The sequence below is a fragment of the Mus musculus genome, chromosome 1, assembly GCF_000001635.26.
Source record: "Mus musculus strain C57BL/6J chromosome 1, GRCm38.p6 C57BL/6J".
NCBI classification, from domain to species: domain Eukaryota; kingdom Metazoa; phylum Chordata; class Mammalia; order Rodentia; family Muridae; genus Mus; species Mus musculus.
This window is the reverse complement of record NC_000067.6, coordinates 85,952,104-85,974,442: the sequence shown is the minus strand read 5'-3', so window position 1 is coordinate 85,974,442 and position 22,339 is coordinate 85,952,104. Positions and strand designations below refer to the sequence as shown.

The 22,339-nt window shown below is 46.7% G+C and overlaps 1 protein-coding gene and 1 long non-coding RNA gene across 12 annotated transcripts in view; one reads left to right on the top strand and one right to left on the bottom strand.

Moving 5' to 3' along the window:
* Positions 1 to 22,339, top strand: part of Gpr55 (G protein-coupled receptor 55) — a 58,363-nt gene that overhangs the window by 17,141 nt on the left and 18,883 nt on the right. For 2 of the 10 annotated variants that reach the window (XM_006529459.4, XM_030253712.1), the window contains exon 1: positions 16,616 to 16,702. The exons of 5 other annotated variants lie outside the window; for them this stretch is intronic. In XM_006529459.4, coding sequence (XP_006529522.1) covers positions 16,660 to 16,702 — 43 coding nt within the window. In that variant the 5' untranslated portion in view covers positions 16,616 to 16,659. Of the gene's footprint in view, positions 1 to 13,387; positions 13,609 to 13,650; positions 14,839 to 16,615; positions 16,703 to 17,428; positions 17,823 to 22,339 lie in introns of those variants that run through there. 3 more of the 10 variants (NM_001033290.2, XM_030253715.1, XM_030253718.1) reach the window with 3 other exon arrangements.
* Positions 1,103 to 17,128, bottom strand: Gm41905. Of its 2 annotated transcripts, none has more exons than XR_878330.2 (3): positions 16,791 to 17,128; positions 1,551 to 1,641; positions 1,103 to 1,476 (listed from the first exon to the last, which is right to left on the bottom strand). It is a non-coding gene; the product is annotated as a predicted gene, 41905 (long non-coding RNA). The 2 variants fall into 2 exon arrangements; XR_878331.2 differs by having other exon boundaries at positions 1,551 to 1,611.

The window sequence follows — 22,339 nt, the reverse complement described above, 5'->3', positions numbered from 1 at the left end:
AATGAGCACCTGGAACCGTCACTCACTGAATACAGAGGCCTCAGCACCCTGCCACTCCTTCAAGGGAATAGCCATGGGGAGATAACAACAGCTCTCCGAGCAATATGAGAATAAGACAAGAGTCCAGCCTTGTTATTTTGGTCATCTCACATATTTGAGAAGGGACAGAAGACATTAGATTGTCTTGATTGGTTTTTTTGTTGTTGTTGGTTTTTTTCTTTTCTTCTCTTTTTCTTTTTTCTTTTTGCAGATGGAGTCTCATGTGTGTCAGGCTGACCTCAAGCTAACTCTGTAGCTGAGGATATCTTTGAACCCTTGGCTTTTTGCTTCTACCTCCTGAGTACTGGAGCTCTATGCCTAGTTTATGGGCTGCTGGGGATTGAACCTGTGGTTTCAGATATTGTAGGCAAGCATTCTGCCATCAAAACCTCATCACTGTCCCCACATAATCTTAGTACATTATATTATATAAACAGTTTGTGTTGGTGTGTGTGTGTGCCTGAGTGTATGTGTGTACTCCATGTATGTGCAGGGCCATCACAGGTCAGAGTGGATATTGAAGTCTCTGGAACAGGAGGTAATACGTAATTGTGAGCCACATGTGGGGGCTGGGAACTGAAACCAGGTCTTCTGCAACAGAAGTCAATGGTCTTAGCAGCTGAGCACCCTCACTACATAGTCTTTTAAAGAAAACTGGTTCCATGGCAGCAAAAAGACCAGCTTTGTGTGTGTGTGTGTGTGTGTGTGATGTTTTACACAGCCCCCAACTACTAGTACAAGAGTGAGTCTAACCAAATTTTAAAGGAAGTATTTCTATCATCTTATTAAGTCAAATTTCCCCCCATTTTCTTTGGTGGTTTTGGTGAAACCCATTTTCATAGTTGACTCAATTCAAGAAATGCATATTACTGTTCTTCTTAGAGGAGGTGCAGTCTTTGCTGCGTGATGTTGCTCTGAATGCCTGAAATGGGACTTGTTCAATGGCTCACATGCTTACCCAGTGCCAAATAAAACACTGCCATCCTAACTTATTGTGGGATACACTTTCATATTTCCATTCATAAGACCCAACTTAAATACGGAATCATTTTATTTGAAGAAGCTGGTTGTATTTCCAAGTGCATTGTCATACTTCTCAGAAGGCTAAGAAGGGACAAGGAAGGCTGGACAAACAGTACTTGGCTTTGGAAATCTGGTTCGGTTTAGAGTGAATCAGGCCAGTTTTGTTCACACATAAGCAGCTGCAGCAACATTCTAAGGATTGCCCACTTCCCACCTGGCATCCAGTCCAGCATCTTAGCAGCCTTGGAAGGCATGAGGATGACCACATGGAATTCCAGCGACTCAGTTCTGATCGGTAACTTCACAAACATACCTAGGGAGCAGCCTGGCCTTCAGCACTCTTGAAGTTTTGTGGTCTGACATCCATATTGTTGCTGTTCTCTCTGGTCTTTGAGGCAGTCCCGAATCCTGAACCTGTGTGTAGGGTGCAGCCGTCAATATGATGTCTCTCCATTCCCCTCCCAGGTGCACCGTGTCCACTGGCTTACCTTTCTCCCTGGACTGATGGGTTTGTGGGTCAGGTTAGAGTCTTCAGAGAGGAAGGAGCCTCTGTTGAGGAAAAGCCTTCATGAGATCCAGCTGTAAGGCATTTTCTCAATTAGTGATCAGTGTGGGAGGGCTCAGCCCGTAGTGGGTGGTGCCATTCCTAGGCTGGTATCCTGAGTTCTATAAGAAAGCAGGCTGAGCAAGCCATGGAAAGCAATAATCAATGCATGTTGGTTTGTTATCTTTAGCTAGAGATGGAACCTGAAGCACTGAATGTGTTAAGCACTCAAAATACCTCTGAGCTAAACACACTTCAGGCCTTTATTGGTTTTTGTTAGAACTGAAACCTCAAGCTGAGCTCTTTGACAAACCGGCAGTGAGAAAAAAAACGAGCCAGTAAGCAGCATCCAGTCACGGCCTCTGGATCAGCTCCTGCCTCCAGGTTCCAGCCCTGCTTGAGTTCCTGTCCTGACTTCCTCCAATGATGGGCTATGGTCTGGGAATGTAAGACAATAAACCCTTTCCTCCCCATCTTGCTTTTTTGTTCATGGTGTTTCATCGCAGGAATAGAGACTCTGACTAAGACACTTTCTGAAGCCTTGGTGAATTGTAGTTCTCTTGTGACCCATGCCTTTCCATCTTGATGGCTCTAACATCTCTGTCAATCTCTTTAATGTTGCTCTTTCCCAGAGTTCATTATCCACCCTCTCCTTCTTCTTCACCAGCAATGGAACTCAGGGTCTAATGCCTGTTAGTCAAACACTTCACCACTGAGCCACGGTCTTAGCACCCAGATTTTTGCTACTTAAAAATTTAAGGTTACTGGGTAGTGGTGGTACATGCCTTTAATCCTAGCTCTCAGTAGGCAGAAGCTAGCCTAGTCTACTTCGTGAGTTTGGGGATATCCAGGGATACATAGAGAAACCCTGATCCCCTCCCAAAAGCATTTATTTATTTACCATGTATGTCACAGCACAGTGGTATTATGGAGGTGAGAGGCTAACCTGTGGACCATGTGGGCTCTGGTGATGTAGCTCAGGCTGGGTAGCAAGCACCTTTACCCACGAAGCCATTTCCCTGCCCCAGAGTTTGCTTCATGGTCATCTTTCACACACATTTCACGAGCTTTTTCTCCTCTCCTTACAGTGGTAACTTCTAAGCCTTTCTGCATCCCACGGTTTCACTGTGTGGATGGAGCATCTTCTTTCTGCATCTCACTGTGGGAATGGAGCATCTTCTTTAGGAACTTTTAACTCCTTGGAGCTACTCTCTTCCCAGCCCAGTCCTGGGCCCCGTGCCCCTTCTCTTGATTTCCCACACAGCCCACCTAGTCCTTGCATCAGAACTTAGAATATCACAGCAGTCTTGGTCCTGCCACACCTAGGTTGGTTCCTGGGCCCTGGATTCTTCGAATCACTCCTGGAACCCACACTTCCTTCTGCACACTGAGTTCAGGTGATATCTTTCTAAAAAGACTCAGTATGAAGACTGTTTCCTTTGAGTCTCAGATGCTGGGCACAGAGTAGGACCTTGAGAAATGTGTTGATTAGTTATTTTCAGTTTTTAGTACTAGGAACAGAACCTGAGGCCTTGCGTGTGTTAAGCACTCAAAATACTACCGAGCCAAACACACCTCAGGCCTACTATTTTTTTTTTTTTAAATCAGAACTGAAACCTAAGGCTGAATGTTGGCTTTGGTAATGTCCTCGGTGACAAATTCAGTCAGCCTGGCTCCTTTTGCTTCTACCAAATTCCATTCTTCTTCTATGAAGACATTCAGCAAGAGAGGCAGTAACTTTATCCTCTGCATCTCAGTAGATCTCTATTGCATCATGCTATTTGCCTGCTTTATAGAAATAGGAGGAAAATGTTGAATATTACCCTAATTTGTTCTTCTCAGCACTAACATTTCCCCTTATGGATTTTCCATTAGTCTGTCAAATACTTATAATCTAGCAAGTGCTTATTTATTTGCACAGTTCTATCATAATAAAATTTCTACTTAAGTATATTTCATTTTACATTATTATTTATGGCCAAAATCCTATTAACGTTATACAAAAGACCCATCCAAATTAACCCAAGTAGGGTTTTCGCTTCTTGTAGACTATAGCTCAGAAGGTTCCCTTCTTAGCTGCTTTTATGGAGTCTGTGGATCTTTGGAAACCTTAGAAGCTAAAGACTTTCCAAGTTCCCTCAGGCAGAACAGCTTCCAGCTTATCCAGCCATATCGTGAAATAGTCCCCAGGTCTGGGGTCACACCATAGCATTGGCTCCTGTGAGTGTCATTGTGTCACATGGTAGCAAGACCATTTGCTGGTCCTTGCCACTGGCTCAGGCCAAGATGGCAGGACTCTGAGTCTGACCCCTCTGGGTGTCTCTTGAGCAATGGGCTCCTTTTCTCCCATGAAGTGTCTTGGGGAGGAGGGTTTGGGAGGTGCCGTGTTGGGCCAGGAGCTCAGCAATAGAATAGGTGCTGATTAGCTGCACGGGGTTCACAAGTGGGTGAGTGGGTTCAGGAGTGTGCCTTAATACTGAGGGCATGTGTAACTTTCTGGCTTTCTGTCTCCCTGATGACTGCTGTTGTGCAGGTCCCGCATGCCTGCATCCTTGGGCCTGAGGGAACATGAGCATGTCTGTGTATGAGTTCATGTGCCTTTGTATGTGTTTTTTTTTGTACATATATGTACATGAGCATGTATGTATTTTTAGGTGTGTGTATGTGTGTGTCTGTGTTTGGGTATATGTTTGATTCTAAAAGTGTGTTTCTGGGCTAGGATATGTTCCTGGGTATGTTTTTGTATATGGTTACATGTATATGATTGTGTGTCTCTGTGTATGCACATCTGAGCACGTATGTGATTCTGACTATGGTCCTGTGAAGGTTAAAAGATAACTGCAATGCACAGCACAGCTCTTCTGGGTGCCAGATGGAACAATCTAGGTAAATTATTTTAGTGATCAAAACAGGTGACCCAGTGGAGACCCCCTGGAATCCAGTTGATAGAGTGTGCCCTTCCATTGTGGATCCAGGAGTCTCTCTGGGTCTGGATCTATGTTGCAATGGGGTGGCCTCTAGACTCTGGACTCCACACTCTGGTTTCCTGAGTGGGCCTAACTCTGTGTAATATGAGGCCCATTCTCTGATGTATTCCAGACATGTCTGTGTACTGGCAACAAGCCCAGGCTGAATTCACACAGAGACTCTTTGTCTAAGCATGGCAACCTGGAGCCTTTTCTTGGGTGGTCATGGTGGTGCAGAAATTGGGTACCAGCCAGTTGTCTCTGAGGAAGAGAAGAAAATGATCCCCTGCCGCAGATTCCAGAGACTTCTAGTATTTGACCCAAAGGTGTCTGGCTTAGATAATGTTTCCATCACTGAGAAGAGACACCATGACCAAAGCAACTCTCAGAAGAGACAACATTTAGTTGGGGCTGGCTTATAGGCTCAGAGGTTCAGCTCATTATTATCACAGCAGGAAGTACACCAACATCCAGGCAGATACAATGCTGGAAAAGGGGCTGAGAGTTCTATAACTTGGATGGATGGCAAGCCAGCAGGAGACTGGCTTCAGAGGGTAAACAAGAAGAAGGTCTCCCCCACACTGGGAGGAGCCTGAACAAAAGAGCCTCAAAGCCCACCCCACAGTGATACCCTTCCTCCAACAAGGCCATACCTACTAACAGTGTCACTCCCTGGGCCAAGCATATGCAAACCACCACAGTGTCTGAGTATGCTTTCTGCCAAGGTGATGAGAAGTGGGGTCCCTGTGCTGTCTGGGAGCTAAGACCGTCTGGGTTCAGACATTTTGGAGCCACAATCTTAGGTAGAAGCTGAGAATCTCGGGATTAGGGTCAGGGTGAGAAATTATCAGACTAAAGAGAGGGACTTGTCCTCAAGCTCCCTCAATGACCCCTGATGACATCATTTTTCTCTATGTATTCACTTTACATCCCACTCACTGCTCTCCTCCCAGTCCCCCTTCCCACAATTCTTCCCCCATCTCCCTTCTCTTATCCTCTGAGTGGGTGGGGCCCCCTTGGTTTCCCCCCCAACCCTGGCACTTCAAGTCCCTGCAATGCTTGGGCTTGCTTTCCCACTGAGGTCAGACAAGGCATCCCAGCTAGAACATATCCCATAGACAGGCAACAGCTTTTGGGATAGCCTGCTTCAGTTGTTCAGGACCCACATGAAGACCAAGTCGCATATTTGCTACTATGTTGAGGGAGGTTTGGTCCAGCCATGTACACTCTTTGGTTGGTTGTTCAGTCTCTGAGAGCCCCAAGGGTCCAGATTAGCGACTCTGTTAGTCTTCCTGGAGAGTTCCTATTCCCTTCAGGGCCCTCATTCCTTCCCCAAGCTCTTCCATAAAAGTCCCCAAGCCCCATCCAATGTTTGGATGTGGATATCTACATCACTCTGAGTCAGCTGCTGAGTGAAGCCTCTCAGAGGACAGCCTTTCTAGAGTCCTGTCTGCAAGCATAACAGAGTATTATTAATAGTGTCAGGGATGGTGCTTGCCCATGGGATGTTTCTCTCGTTGGGGCGGCTATTGCTTGGCCATTCCCTCAGCCTCTGCTGTCTCCCCTCCTTGCATTTCTTGTAGACAGAATTTTAAGTTGAAAGTTTTATGGATGGGTTGGTGTCCCTATTGCTCTACCAGGGTTCCTGCCTAGCCACAGGAGGCAGACTTCCCAGACTCCATGTCCCCAGTGCTGTGAGTCACAGCTAAGGACACCCCCATTGATTCCTGGGCACCTCCCCTATCTCTGGTTGCTGTCTCTTCCTAGAGATGCCCCCTACCTCGTCCACTGCCCATTGGTTGCAGATTTCCATTCATTCTCATTGCCATCCAGCCATCCTTTCTGCCCCTCCTCATATCTGACCCCGACCCCCTTCCACACACACACACACACACACACACACACACACACACACACCCCTCCTGATCCCCTCTTCCTCCCAGTTCCCTCCCTCCATCTACCTTCCAGTCCCATTCCATTCCCCCTTCCAAGTGAGACTCAAGCATCCTGGCTTGTGCCCTCCTTCCTGTCCAGCGTCCTTGGGTCTGTGGAGTGTAGTATGGACATCCTGTATTTTATGGCTAATATCTACTTATAAGTGAATACATGCCATGCATGTCCTTTTGGGACTGGGTTACCTCACTCAGGATGATATTCTCAAGATCTATCCACTTGCTTGCAAAATTCTTGATGTCTTTGTTTTTTCATAGCTGAATAGCATTCCATTGTGTAGATGTACCACATTTTCTGTATCCATTCTTCACTGGATGGACATATAGGTTGTTTCCAGTTTCTGGTTATTATGAATAAAGCTGCTATGAACATTGTTGAGCAAGTGTCTTTGTGGGGTAGTAGAGCATCTTTTGAGCATATGCCCAGGAGTGGTATAGCTGGGTCTTGAGATAGAACTATTCCCAGTTTTCTGAGAAACTGCCAAATTGATTTCCAAAGTGGTTGTACAAGTTTTCACTCCTACCAACAGTGGAGGAGTGTTTCCGGAGAAGTGTCTTAGTTGGGGTTTTATTGCTGTGAAGAGACATCAAGACCAAAGCAACTCTTATAAAGGATAACATTCAATTGGGACTGACTTTTTCAGAGGTTTAGTCCATTATCATCATGTCGGGAAGCATGGCAGCATGCAGGCACAAGGGGCTGGAGGAGCTGAGAGTTCTATGTTTTGATCCAAAGGCAGCCAGAAGCAGACTGTCTCCTGAGGCAGACAGAGCTTGAGCACTAGGAGCCTGCAAAGCCCACCCCCACAGTGATGCACTTCCTCCAACAAGGCCACACCCACTCCAACAAGGCCACACCTACTCCAACAAGGCCACACCTACTCCAACAAGGCTACACCTACTCCAACAAGGCCACACCTCCCATTAGTGCCATTTCCCATGGGCCAAGCATAGTCAAACCACCACAAGAAGGTACTGCGAGGACAGAGACTGAGACCCAGAGTGAATCATATCTTGGCTTCTCATGGTCACCTAGAGATGAGGAGCCCAAGAAAGGAGACAAAAAGAGAGATTTTTTTTTCCTATTTTCTTTGTCCTGAAGGTGAAGTGACTAGGATCAGACCCTCAACATCTAGGGGTGAACTTATTGTGAGCTGGGGGTTTTCTAAAGCTTTCATGACCTCAGCAGACTACACAGAAGCCGCCCACTGTATGTTCTTCCCTGTGCCCAGCAGACTTTTGGCTCCTTCAGCTTCCAGAGGCCCAATCGCCCACTGTTATGGGCCCCTGGGCCTGTTGGCAGGAAACCCTGGGGAGGGAGCAGGAGGAGGCAAGTGGTCAGGAGAAAGTGGAACAGCCTAGCTCAGGGGACAAGAGGCCAGAGGAGGGCCTGGGAGAGGTGGGAGCAGAGAGGAGTCAGGAAGGAGGACACGGAAGAGCCTATGGGCTCCAATGAGGGAGGGGCTGGCTGGTGGGAGTTAGGACCCTAGCTGAATGAGGTAGGCAGTCAAGAAGAGGGGGCGCATAAGCAGAGATTGGGGGAGTCAGAGTGCAAGTGGGGACCTGAGGCGCTGGAATCTGAATCTGCCCTAGGCTCAGTTCTTTTAGGATTTCATAAGGAGGCAGTGGATAGGCATGGAGAGACAGAGACTTGCCTATAGTGTACAGCTGTGTCTACTGTACAAGGGTGGAAACTGAGGCCCTAGGGAAGCAGGGAGTCCTTGGGCTAGTGCTTGGGTGTGGGATTGTTGCAGAAGGCCAGGAAGTGATGGGCTCGGGGATGAGGAGAGGCAGGCCTAGTGCAGAGGCAGCAAGCAGCTGGCTGAGGACAGGACATTCAACCCCCCAGGACTCAGCATGGGATGGGGGTGGGGCAGTGGAGGCTGTCCTCATACCTCACCCCCTCTCTAGTTCAGCGCTCTGGGGGGTGTTCAGTCAAGAGGCTTCTGAGCTTCCACGTCTTATGAATATTCACACCCAGGCTCTTTCCATTTAGAAGTGTAGATTCAATTATTTTAATGAACACTGAAAAACTTTCTCTTCCATAATAGCTTTCTCTTCACATAATGGTCTGTGCCTTATGTAACAAAATTGGGTGTTCCTTTGTAGATGTCTCTTGAAATGTAAGAATTACATAACCCTGAAGTCAAGACTTCTGGTCACCCTAAGTCCTAGAGCACGGAGAACATACTCCCCATGAAGCCCTCTGTACTCTGGTGACATGCCTCACAGTGCCTCTGCTCTCTCTAGCTCATGCTGAGAACAGCAACTGTTTCCTGGAGAAGCAGGTACCCGCCCCCCCAGGTGGGTGGAGGGGTTTTTTTAAGCAGTGTGTGCTCTGGCCAGGGGCTAGCTTGATGCAGCCATGGGCTAGGCTGTAGGACAAAGGGTCAGAGCCTCACCTGGGAAACCAAGTTTGCCTGGTGAGGCCACAAGGTGAGAGTGTCTATGGATGAAAGTGTCTATGGATAAGGAGATGCCTAGGCTGGAATGCGGCCCAACTCATCTCAGGAAATGGTACTGGAACCAAGACTGTCATTTTGTCAGGCTGCAGTCGTCCTGGAGCGTGCTGGTCTGTGGGTGGAATAGAGGAGGGCTGGGGTATTGATCCAGACTCAGGATGACCCGAGTAGTGGAGGACAGGGACCTCACTCACAATCATTGAGGCCTTCTGAGGCAGAGAGAGACTCCACTGTGCTGTGGATAGGGTGAGGAACTAAACTGCAAAGGTGAAAGTAGATATCATGAAGCCTGTGTGTGAAGGACAGAGATTTCATGGACCTAGAGAAGTGGGTTAGAGTCAGAGCTTCGACAACAAGTGGATGAGGTTTGGGTTGTGGCTCATCTTCTTCCATAGTTTGCAGTTGGCACACCATGCTTGTGCAGATGTGTGGGGTGATGTGTGAACCTTTCGTATAGGTTCATAATGACCAAGGCTCGTCCATCACCCCACACACTGGTTCTTTGTGATAAAACATTGAGAGATCTTTTCCCTGCCTAGAAGTCCACAGTAGTGTTGAGGATGTAGCGTGGTGATGGGAATGGGCTTCATATGGAAGATACCAAGGCTTCCATGCCCATCAGGGATGGGGATGGGAGCACCAAACACAAAATGATGATGGGCTGGGGCAAAGCAGCACACACCTTTAATCATAGAACTTGCAGACAGACTCGGTAGCAGTGGGATCTCTAAGATTCAAGGCTAGCCTGTCCTATATAGTGAGTTCCAGGCCAGCCAAGGCTACATAGTGAGACTCTGTCCTTGTCACTGTTCTGTTGCTGAGAAGAGACCTTGACCATGGCAGCTTTTATAAAGGAAAGCATTTAATTGGGGCTGACTTAAAATTCAGAGGTTTAGCCCATTATGTTTCAGGAAGCATGGCCACATACAGGCAGACATGGCGCTGGAGAGATTGCTGAGAGTTCTACATCTGGACCAGCAGGAAGCAGGAAGAGAGAGTGACACTGGGCCTGGTTTGAGCATTTGAAACCCCAAAACCCACCCCTCAGTGACATACTTCCTCCAACAAGATCATACCTCCTAGTAGTGCCACTCCCTGGTAACTAAGCAGTCAATCTATGAGTCTATGGGGTCATTTCTATTTAAACCACCACAGACCCTGTCTCAAAAACAAAACAAAACAAAACACAACAAACAATACATGCAATCTTTACTCTTTGACCACCCTCTCCCCATCCCCACTCCTCATCCTCCCCAGCCTCTGGGAATGTCCTTTTCTCTGCTCCTAGGAAGTGACCTGTGACCTGCGAGTGGGGTCGCTTGATGTTTGTCTTTCCGTGCCCTTTACCTTTGTTTTTTTGTTTTTTGGTTTTGTTTTTTTTGTTTGTTTGTTTTGTTTTGTTTTTTGTTTGTTTGTTTTTTCGAGTCAGGAGTTCTCTGTGTAGCTCTGGCTGTCCTGGAACTAACTCTGTAGACCAGGCTGGCCTCGAACTCAGAAATCCGCCTGCCTCTGCCTCCCGAGTGCTGGGATTAAAGGTGTGTGCCACCACTGCCCGGCTACCTTTGATTTTTTTATCTCCCGGTCCACTCGTGGTGATGTAAGTCACAAGGTTCTCTCCCTCCTTCCTTTCTTCTCCCATTCTGTGTCAGCATGTCACTATGTTTCTGTGCGCATGCTCCTGTGTGTACATTGTATGGAGGTCATAGGTCAATCTCAAGTGCCTTCTTTAGTCACTCTCTTCTCTTAGAATCGCTCACTAAGCCGAGAGCTCACTGACTGGGGACTACTAGACCAGCCCAGCACCAAGCTCCAGGGTCTTAATCTCTTCTCCCTGGGGCTCTGAGAGCAGGTGCACATGCCATACCTATTTCTTTTTAATGTGGTTTTGGGAGGCATCTAGCTCATGTCCTCTAGCTTATATGACAAGCACTTTATTAAATGAGCCATCTTTCCAGCCTCCCCTCCTCTCCCCTCCCCTGATCCCTTTCTCTCTGGCAGGGTCTCATGCAGTCCAGGCTGGTCTCAAATCTGTTAGTAGCCAAGGCTGACTTTGACCACTTATTCTTTTTCCTTCTACTTCCCGAGTGCTAGGATTCCAGGCTTGTACCACCACACTTGGCAGGATTCTGCCCTTTGTTAAAGGTCAGTAGTTTTCCATTTCCTGTTTGAGCTGTATTTTCTTATCTACTTATCTGTTGATGGACACCTAGGTGGACTCCATGTCTACATTGTGACTAGTGCTGCATTGAACACAGATGCATATAAGCACATACTCTCTCTCTCTCTCTCTCTCTCTCTCTCTCTCTCTCTCTCTCACACACACACACACACACACACACACCTCTTTGTTGCAGTAACTCCATTTCCTTCATCTTACAACCTAGCAGAGTGCTTGGTTTCTTAAGGGGCCATTGTAGGCAACTGAACTTCAGAGTGTGAATTGTGAAACCCACGGGGTTGCTCATCAGCCCTGCCTCCTGGGGCTTGGGAAGGATTCAGTACAGGCTGTTGCTGACAGATACAGATCTGGACTCTCAGGCACCATTACCTGAGATGATCCAAACCCCAGCCCTGCATCTCTTGCATGGATGATGCACATCTAAGGATCTTGTCACCTGAGCTCTCTGCCTCAGGTTCCTTCACTATAAATGAAGCCACTTGTAAGTGTTCCTGTCCTAGATGGTGTGGAGAATTAACTGACTTCCACACCCCCCAAAGTCACAGCCTATTGGCTAATCCCTAGGACATATAAAGTGGTGGGGGAAATGTCACCCTCAATGACATCTCCTTAAGCAGTCAAGGTAACTTAGTAATGCTAAGATTAAAGATGAAGATTAAATAATTAGAGTAGTGTGTGATTGGGAAGATACTTGATGACATCAGAGAGAGCAGAAGTGGGCACATCTGGGATGGGAAGCAAGTACTAGCATACTGAACCCACATTAGAGGCAGAGAACCTTCCCCATAACCCTGGCCGTCCAGTTCTTGGTATTGGAGAAGAATTTCTACTCTCCACCTCAAGATTTAAAAAAGCCAAGATTGTGTTAAAGATAGCCAAGAAGGAAGTGAATAATTGAGTTCCTATATCCTTGGAGGGTTTGCTAGCATTGTGTGGGGGGACACTTGGTCCCCAGATGGTGGCACTATTTTTGGATGTGGAGCTTAGGTAGAGGAAGTGGCGTCCTGTGATGACGTGCCTTTGAAGGTTGTATGGCAGCCTGGGTCACTTCCTCTCTCTGCCTTCTGTCCACGGTGAGGTGAAAAGCTTATGCCAGGCAGTCCCACTGTCATGATATTTATTCTGTCTCATGGTCCAGAAACATAGAGACAAGTGCTTTTGGACTGGGCCATCTGAGGGTGAGCCCAAGTCAATCTTCTTTTCACCAAAGATGCTTCTTGGTATTTGCTTACAGTAAAGCTAACTAAGACTGAAGATATTCTCATTGTTAAAAAGCCCAGGAAATAAAACCTTTGTGAGAGCAAAAATATAAGATATTGTAGCAGAATCAGTGATTACCATGCAACAGAGCCAAGGGAAAAATGTCCATGCATAGAGGAGGGGTAGGAAGGGATGGAGGGAGAAGGCTCACAGTGACCAAAGATAGAAACTTAGCACTGAAGCATGGAGGAGCATGGCTCTGAAGAGCGTGTGGAAAGAGGACAAGGTCTGCTCTAGGCACCAGAAACATAAAGAGAAATCTATCTTTTGAAGGGGCTCACTAGCCTCCCCATCCTCCATGTCCATAAGAAATAAACAAGAATGACTAGGCTAGCTGGGCATGGTGACACATGCCCTTAATCCCAGCCCTTGGGAAGCTGAGACAGATAGATCTCTGTGAGTTCAATGTCAGGCTGGTCTAAAGAGCCAGTTCCAGGTCAGCCAGGGCTATACAGAGACTCTGTATTAAAAATAGATAGATAGATAGATAGATAGATAGATAGATAGATAGATAGATAGATGATAGATAGATAGATAGATAGATAGATAGATAGATAGATAGATAGATGAAAGAAAAACTACAATTAAATTTCCTTTAAAAATGAGTTGGTGGCTGTGTCTTTGGGCAATGTTAAGGGGATCAGGGATGGCATCAGAGATGAGAAAATGTGCTGGATTTAGACAGAGGCGGAGTCACTGGTTCAGTCCAGGATTCTTCTCTTCCACTTCAAGTCAGACCTCCCTCAGCTCCAGTAGAAACCGAAGAAGATGAAGCCAGTGGTGTTAATGCAGGAGCCTGAATGCAGGAGGCCACCACAGTGACACAAGAGCAGGCAGGTCTCACACAGATGTCTAGAACTTCCTCCTTCTTTGAGCTCTCAGTCAACTTTCCAGGAAGGGAGAGGAGAGGCGGGGCATTCTAAGCGGCTGCTGTCCCTGCCTTGACATGAACTATCCAACACTTTGCTCTCTGTAAGCCGCTCATGTGACTGCTCTCAAGGTGGCCAGGCATCTTCAGTCTCCGTTGGTGGAGAATGTGGTCCACCTAGAGGGCAGGAAAGGGGACTTCTCTTGGAGACTTCAAGGCTGGGACTCATTGGTACTCCTAAGCTGTCTGACCACTCATGGGAACCATCTGGGCTTGGGGACAGAAGTGTGACCAAATCTGGGATTTGGAGCAGAGGTGAGACGTGTAGCTACTGTGTGGATGTAAAGGGTCCTTCCCCCACCTTCTCCCCTTGCTTCTCCTTCCCTAGTTTATCCTGCCTTCCCTTTGCTGCTGAGCTCCCTCCTAGGGCAGGTACCCTGCTACTCAGGATGATGCTGTTATCAATCCCAGCCTTTTCCCTCCCTCAGACACAAGCTCTAAAGGAGACAATGGCAGACTGACATATATCCATGGGGAGGAAGAGTCTGAATCTTTAGCTGAGTTGCTGGGTGTTGTTTATCTGTCCTCTCACTCCATCTGGTTTTGAGAAAGTTTCTACTGTCCGTCTTGGACAGACAGTAGACAAGCTGCAGAACAGGGAACCAGCAAGCACTTATTGATCAAATGAACTTCTGACCCCAGGTTATCGATGAGGAAGTTGACTAGGAGGAATTACAGAGACTTGTCAAAGGGGTGGGGCCACTCTCTCTGTTTGCTGGGCTTTCTTAGGAATCAGGGTGCCACTGGTGACCCTATGACTTTCTCTCAGTCACCCCATTCCCACTTCCTGTCCCAATTCCTTCTCAGCATGGCTGTTTCTCTTTCTCCGACCTTCCTTCTGCCCCTGTATCCAGCCCCCACGCTGCCCCATCCACTGAGTTGATCTGGGTTTAGAGATGAGGTAAAGGAACATCCAAGGTTTCCTTTTTATTGGTCAGCTTCCAATATGATGTTCCTGTTCAGTGTGTTTGTTCAAGGTGACCTTTGAGCAGCTCCTACTCCTGGCTGACTGGCTTTGAGCCTCTGCTCTTGTTGCTTGCAATCCTTAGACTTCAGCTACACAGAGGCAACCCACCCCTGTCTTCAGAGACAGTCCCCACTCCTGTCCCCAGAGACACCTCTATGTTTGGTCTTTCTGAATGTCAAGCAACCCTTGTGTGTGAGAAGACCTCTTAAGCTATTCTTTGTACCTCTGGCCTCTCTCTGCTCCCTGCCTCCCTGCCTGGCCCCGCTTAGGGTTAGCCTCTAAGCCTACACCCCTTAGGTTAATCCTTACCCCTTAGGTGAAACCCCTGCTGGGGCAAGTCTATCCCTCTGAATAGGTGCTGGGCCTTGATGGCTGAAGGGGTGAATGGAGTAGTGTCAGGAGAGGATGTGGTAGTGGAGAAACTCTTAGGTAAGCAGTCAGAAGAGCTTGCTTTGCGCCCGAGAAGGAACTGCTTCCTGGAGCTCTCTTGATGCCTGGTGCACTTGATGAAGTTGGAGGTATGTGCTCCAGTATCATCTCTTTAGAACCCCTTTGAAAGGAGGCAGGGAGCCAGCCCAGCTGTCAAAGCTTCTAGCTTGCTCTTAAGGAAGAGAGGGTAGGACGGATCAAGGCAGTGATCCCAGGCTTAGGAAACTCCCAAGAAACTTTTTTATTTATGCTTTTTCTGGTTTCAAAGGGAGCTAGAGAGAGAGGGCTCTGAACCATGGGCAGGTCTTTGCCTGCCTGCTACAGAGATAGATATTCTATCTTTCCAGGTTTTAGAGAGCACTTGGGGGAGGTGGGACAGTGATTGTTTACATAGCTTTACGAAATGTCTTCCTGTGTGTTTTTGACTCATGACCAAGCATTTTAAGCATTTAAAGAGCAAGCAACAGCAAGGCATATTCTTGAGAAACAATATATGAAGGAGGACGGTACACACCCATAATCCCATCTGTATGGTGAACCTGAGAGCAGCCTGGGGTACCTGAGAGCTTGCTCCCCAACCTGTCCCCCGTGCACAAAGAAAAAGAAAGTAGCAAAGACCAAAGGTGTGTGAGCCCCCTTTGAGTAGCAGCAGGACGGTGTAGACCCTTTGCTGGGTTTCCAGCCCCATGCTCTGGGTAACATGGCGGGTATGGGACACCTGTGTGTCTCTTGCCTGTCAAGCTTCCAGCTGCCCTGATCTTATGCCCTGGTCTAGACACTGCTTTGCTGTGTACAGCCAGGCTCTGGCTAGGGTGTGGCTAGGAACATGAAGGTATCTCACTTAAGGAAGTTCTGCTCCAGGACTCGTCTTGGCTCCTAGGACAGCTTAGTCTCTCTGTCCCGGTAAAGAGAATGTACGTAGCGTTACCCATCCCACAGCCTGGGGTTGATCAGAATGAAAGACAGTGGGGGCTTGGAATGGCTGTCACAGATCTGCCATCTGTACATTGAACACTGGGAACTTGAGCTCTGGAGGACCCCTGCTTCACACAGAAGCCGATATGTATTCAGGGAGCACCCGTGTACCAGGATGAATCACTCAGACCCACCTTAGGGAGTTTCTATTCCTGTAGACACATGAAAGTCACAGCATGCATGATCTATAAAAATAGCCTTGCCTTGATTCTCGGAGGGGCCCCCTAGCTCCTCCTGGCTCAAGTGCTGCAGTCAGCCTGGCTTTCCTAATTGCCTGAGCCGTATGAGGGCTCCTTGCTGAGCATCCTGCAGGGGCTGGCTTAGCTTTCCTTTGAAGAAGAGCCCCAGGAAAACATCTGCTCATCATCTTTGCAGACACCTGTGTGGGTCTGACATAAGCCCAGACTGCATCACGAGGACTTGCTCATATTCACGCTTTCAATATGAAAGTTTCCATTAACCACCGTCCTCTCTGGCCAGGGGTTCCCTGTCCTGAACCAAATGTGCTAAATGTCCCTGATGATGCTCCTCTCTGTCCTTGAGTGATGCTCTTGTGAGAGAAGAAGGCTTCTCACACTGGACAGCCTCCCCTCCTCATACTCCATCCTCACATCCATGCCCTGCCCCCATTCTTGACTTATATTTTGGGAGCTGGGTGAGTGTACATCTAAGGGGATGGAAGAGAGTGGACCCCCACTGCGGAAATTCGCTGTCCTTGCCCAACATTTTAGTTCTGCTCAGAGCGGTGTGAACCATGCCAACCCCCTTTTTGGGCCCCTGAGGAAGAGCCCCTAAGACAAGCAGATTAACTTTGGAGCTGTCCGGGAGTCTCAGCCCCACCCCTGCACCCACCCCCAACCCCCAAGGAAGTTCAGGCCCAAAGAGGGGAAGTGGCTCTGCCTAGAGCTTGCAGGTGGCTGAGTCCTGAAGGAGAAATGACACCCCAAAGCTTAATCAGCTGCTCTGGATTACCTGCAGGTAACAGTCTCTCCGCCATTTAGAGAAACGGAGGCCCAGTGCCTCTGACCTGACCTTGCTTTCCTGAAGGCCTGGGCTCTGTCCATACCTGTCCAAAATCAGTGGGCTTCCTCACATAGCAGGCCAGCAATGAGTGCTCTCCGTGACAGCAGCAGCCAGCAGCAGGCAGTTCTGGTTTGTCCCTGATAATGGGTGACATTTTTCTATGAAGCCTCAACTTCCTCCCGATCTGAGTCAAGGTTGTAGGGTGGGGGAAGCTCCCCGTAGGCAGAGAAGGAGCCCTCCCCAGCAATCTTGGCTCGCGTGCCTCCAACCTCCTCTGGCCCACAGTTCACTCCTCTGAAATCTTGCTGGGAAATCACCAAGTACCAGAGACTACATATTCTCAGGAGTCCTACAACAAACCCCCAGGCAAGAGGTTCCTGACAAGTCATGGGTGGGTGGGAGAGCCAAAACCCTGCTGCTTACCAGCCTCATCATTCGCTTGCCTCAGTTTACCTCTCTTAGGGTAGAGTGGTATTAGTCTCTTTACTGGGCTCTGGAGGGCAGTACATGGTGGCACCTGCTTATACCCTGGCAAGCAAGTGGTCAGCTTAGACTGCTATCCTATAAAGTGATTGTTCTTGAAGTCCAGCCAAGCGTCTCCTAGAGAGTCTGGGTGGAAAAACACATCAGCATTTAGAGCCTTGAAAATTCTATATTCTTCCTTGCCTGTAAGGTCAAATCAGAAAATGCCTGCTGGTCTGTCCTGGACTGGGCTTTGTGCTACTAAAGGTGGGGTAGGGTGGGGGCAGCGGTGTGCAGAGTACCACCCAAACCTTGTAGAAGGTTCTTCTCATCTCTAGTTTGCTTCCCTAAGGGGTCACTAGTCACTGCAACAGATCTGCCTGCCTGCCTACCTGGCTGCATGCCTGCCTGCCCTTCATTAGTAAGATCCTCTCAAGGACCAGTTTGTGTGTGGGTTGGTGATATAAAGGCAAAGGAGACAGGGTTCTCTCGTCATGGCCTCGTGACTAGACAGCAGGGACAACTGCCCTGATGCACAGAGATGATTCCTAACAGCCCCACTTGACCTCAGAGGGCAACTCCTGTGGGATACCCAGGAATGTGGCTGCTCAATGTGAGTCCCAGTTGCTCTCTCCTGCCTGATGGCCTTTCCCTCTACTTTTAGCACTTACTCTAAACCCCAGACTGACCTAGAGGTTACTATGTTGCCCAGGCTGGCCTTGGACTCAATGGTAATTCTCCTGCTTCAGCTGCTTCCCCCACCCCCAAAATGTTGAGATTACAGGCCAGAGTGCTTGAGTGTGTGTGTGTTTGTGTGTGTATGTGTGTGTGTGTGTGTTTTCTCTACAATATTCTGGATAAGCAATTCTCTTGCTTTTGCTTGCATGCCAGTAATAACAGGGAGCTCCTCACAGGGAGACCTCTTTGTTCTCAGAAGTACTTACAGGGAAATAGGCTGGCTCCCCAAGGAAGCACCAGGTAGCCACTCTTCCTATGTGAGCCCCACCACCACCATACTGTGGAACTTATCCTGAGTCCCGAAGAATGGTCTCTCCTCTCTGTGGGTCAGCTCATCCCATCTGCTTCTTCTCTGGTTCTACAACTCTTCATCCCTGCAACCAGGCAGCCTTGGGGCCGAGGGTGATGAAAGCCACGAGCAGCTAGCCAGGACCAGCTAGCTACTGCAGCCTGTTTCTCTTCTAACTTGTGTCAGGGTAGTCTTGGTTCACCCCGTTTCCTATGGCCTATACGTGAGGAAGAATACCTAGAAATTCTCACTTGCTGCAACTCCATCTGTGTTTTTGTGTCTCTGTTCCTTTCCAATATTTCAGTAACGGGTTTCCGGATTTTTATCTCTGCTTTGCGTTATCTCGGAGACTATGCTGGAAAGTCTTTGAAGTGAATGAGAATGTGTCCGTATCAGTTAAGGGACTGTGGCTGTGCGAGGTTCAGCTCCTCCAATAACTTGTTCGTGGTTCAAGAAGGAGTGTGAATAGTTGATCTTTAGTGCGTCCTGGACTCAGGAGTGGGACAGATGTTGCATGAGACCCTCCTGTCCACAGAGACTCCCTAGTTTCAGGCTTTGCTCTCTGCTCGGTGCAGCTAGCTCTCCTGCAAATGGGGCTGTACAGAGCTCTGCCTTCTTTATTTGATTAGTGGTATTTTTAGGGTCAATCACCACGGTCACTAACTACAGTTACTTTTCCATTTCTCTAACTTTGCTTTGCATTTTCTGGCACATACCCAGCATGTATTTCCTCATCGTGTTTATTGGAACATAAATTCAGTGTTTCAGATTTCATTTCTTGTCATGGCTATTATCCTGATAGGGTCTCTGCTACTGTAGCAATTCTTTTGACTAGGAAAAAAATATTTTTCCATTTCCCATTTCTTTCCTGTTTAGCATACCACAAGCCTAATGAATCAAGCTGAAGTCATCCTCTTTGCATCCCCCTGCCTCTTCCTTTTCTCTGTTTCTTTTTCTTGTCTTTTCTTTTTTTTGGTTTTTCGAGACAGGGTTTCTCTGTGTAGCCCTGGCTGTCCTGGAACTCACTCTGTAGACCAAGCTGGCCTCGAACTCAGAAATCCACCTGCCTCTGCCTCCCGAGTGCTGGGATTAAAGGCGTGTGCCACCAAGCCTGGCCTTTTCTCTGTTTCTTATCCATAAAATATATTTGGATTTTTAAGTGGATGCTCTTTTTCACAGAAAACATAAATATTAAACTTCTTTATTGTGTTTGCATTAACTTCAGGAGAGTTACACCCCTTCCCCCATATTGAGACTGTTGTTTTTTCAATTTCAGTTTCTATCATAAAATTTCTCTTCCTTTTGTCTTTTCAAATGAGATAAGATCATTTAGCGTAACTATCAAATCAGAAAAAAAATCTGACATCTGCATTTATGTCTTTTAATAGCTCACCAAACTTTGAGAGAATTATGTATTAGATATCATTACTTCCTTACTTTATTTATTTATTTATTTATTTATTTATTTATTTTGAGATTGAGTCTCAAATAGCCCAGTTGGCCCTAATTGAGATCCTCCTGATTCCAACACTTTCAAAGTGTTGGAATTACAGATATGAACCCTTCCACCTGTCAAGGAAGAAGAAGAAGAAGAGGAAGAAGAAGAAGAAGAAGAAGAAGAAGAGGAAGAGGAAGAGGAAGAGGAAGAGGAAGAAGAAGAAGAAGAAGAAGAAGAAGAAGAAGAAGAAGAAGAAGGAAAAAAGAAGAGGAGAAAGAAGAGGAAGAAGAGGAAGAGGAGGAAGAGGAGGAGGAGGAGAAAGGAGAAAAGAAAAATTTAAAATAGTGGATAAATACAGAACTTTGTGAGTTTGAGGCCAGCTTGGTCTACACAGTGACCAAGTGAGCTCCAGGCCAGCAAAGCAACACAGTGAGACCCCTGTCTCCCAAAAATCAAACCAACCAACCAACCAGCCAACCAACCAACCAACCAAACAAACAAACAAACAAATGATTCTGTCGGAGCTGGGAAGATGATGCCCTCAGCTGAGCCCGGGGTAGCTCAATGCATCTCTTTCATCTCGTATGACCCTCACTGAATTCTACCTGGTAGCCTCTCAGTTAGGACGGCCAGATGTCTGATCTGAGCAGTGGTTTTTCTCTTTTGTGCTACACATATAAAGTCTGGTATTTGTGCGAGCTTTGTCGGCAGAAGCTCATTAAAGATTATCTGCCTTGCCACACCTCAACTTCATCCAGACCACACTTTGTTTCAAAAGCTATTTTTAGCATTTTCCTTCCGTTCCTGGCACTTGACATAGTTTCTAAAGTATCGTACATTGCTTCCATGTTTTCCTGTATTATTGTGGTAAGAATATGCATAAAAATTAATAAATAAGAAGACATTAATTAAAAATCCACCTACCATCCAACTGCTAGAGTGTAACCCTGTCCGGCATATGGAAATTTTTTTCTAGGGTTTTTTTTTTCCTCTCTGTGTGAGTTTTTAAAAAATCACACTTGCAATCATTCTGAATGTAAAATTTCATACTTTGTGGGTTTTTATGTAACCTAGTCAGCATAAACATAGCATCAAAAATTTTTCCATTGAGTGATTTTACTGTAGTGAATTTAACCATTGCTTAGCGTTTTAATGTGTGTATTTTTTATTATCAGGATAAAAATGCCCAAAGAGCACATCTTTCTACATAATTTTCTTCTTTTAGATAGTTTGCTTAAAGTCTCTGAGTTACTAATAGAAGGCTAATATGAGTTTTGTGGCTGATGATTAACCATATTTCCAGCTTGTGTGCCGTGCACTGGCTTGCACATTCATTTGAGTATTGGTGAGTCCTTGCTGGCTTCCCAAGCCTGATAAACATCTCTGTAAATCCTTCTCTGTGTCTTTTGTCTGCTTCTGGGGCATCTCCTCAAAGAGAAAGATGTTGCTTCTCTAGAATATTGGTTTCACTTTGTTCTAGCCAGTATATTATTTTACCTTAACTTTTTTTTTTTTTTTTTGGTTTTTCGAGACAGGGTTTCTCTGTATAGCCCTGTCCTGGAACTCACTTTGTAGACCAGGCTGGCCTCGCCTGCCTCTGCCTGTCTTTTTCTTTTCAATTACTCTATTAAACAAGCTGTCACGTGTTAAATTTTCATCTGTTTTTTCCCTCTGATTTGATCTTTGTCAATTGCAATTTCTTAATGAGTCTGAGTATCTTCAGCTGCCTGTCATCAGATAAAAACCTAAGTTAGTTCTTACCGATAGAATCTAAGAGTCTCAACTTACTGACTGTGCTTTTATTATTGATTTGGTGGGGTGCGGGGGGAGATGAGGTGGGAGTGGCACCTCATTTTATCTTATTTCTGTCAGATGTCATTGTACATTATCTGGGATATCTGTATGTTGGTGTCTGCTTTCAATAAGAATGCTTTTATTATTTCACCATTAAGCACGAAGTTGCTATGGAGTCAGAAAGTTTCCTCTTATGATTCTGAGAAAGCGCTTTCTATCCCTTCATTTAAATAACGGTCATGAAAAACTATTTATACAAGCAGATGGCATCTCATTTTCCCTTAAAATGATGCGATCCACAGTGTTTGTAGATGTGTCCATTGAAACTAGTTTATGTTTCTGCCGCAGATCTGACTTAGCCACAGTCCTTATAATCATAGTGTACAGAATTCTACCTGGTAGCCTCTCAGTTAGGACGGCCAGATGGTCTGATCTGAGCAGTGGTTTTTCTCTTTTGTGCTACACATATAAAGTCTGGTATTTGTGCGAGCTTTGTCGGCAGAAGCTCAAAGATTATCTCCTGTTCTGACATAGTTTGCAACATCTGGGACTCACCGATTGCTTAAAACCCTGAAACAGGCGCCTGCTTGATTCATGAGAAATCTCTGATGGTGTACTGTTTCTTTCATGATTACTAGTCTAATGGATGCTTCTCCATGTTGTTCAGGTTTGGTAACTGGTGTTTTATGTTGTGAGTCTTCAGTTGTGTGAAGGTTTTGTGTGGCTGCACACAGCGGGCAGTATCTCTTGCTACGGTTATCTCCTCCCTCTCAGGGATTAATGTCTCCTACTTCTGGATGAACATTTCAGTTTGCTTTCTTCACCACAGCCAAGGGTTGCTTTAGAAAATGGCGTGCCTGCCTGGTCTAGT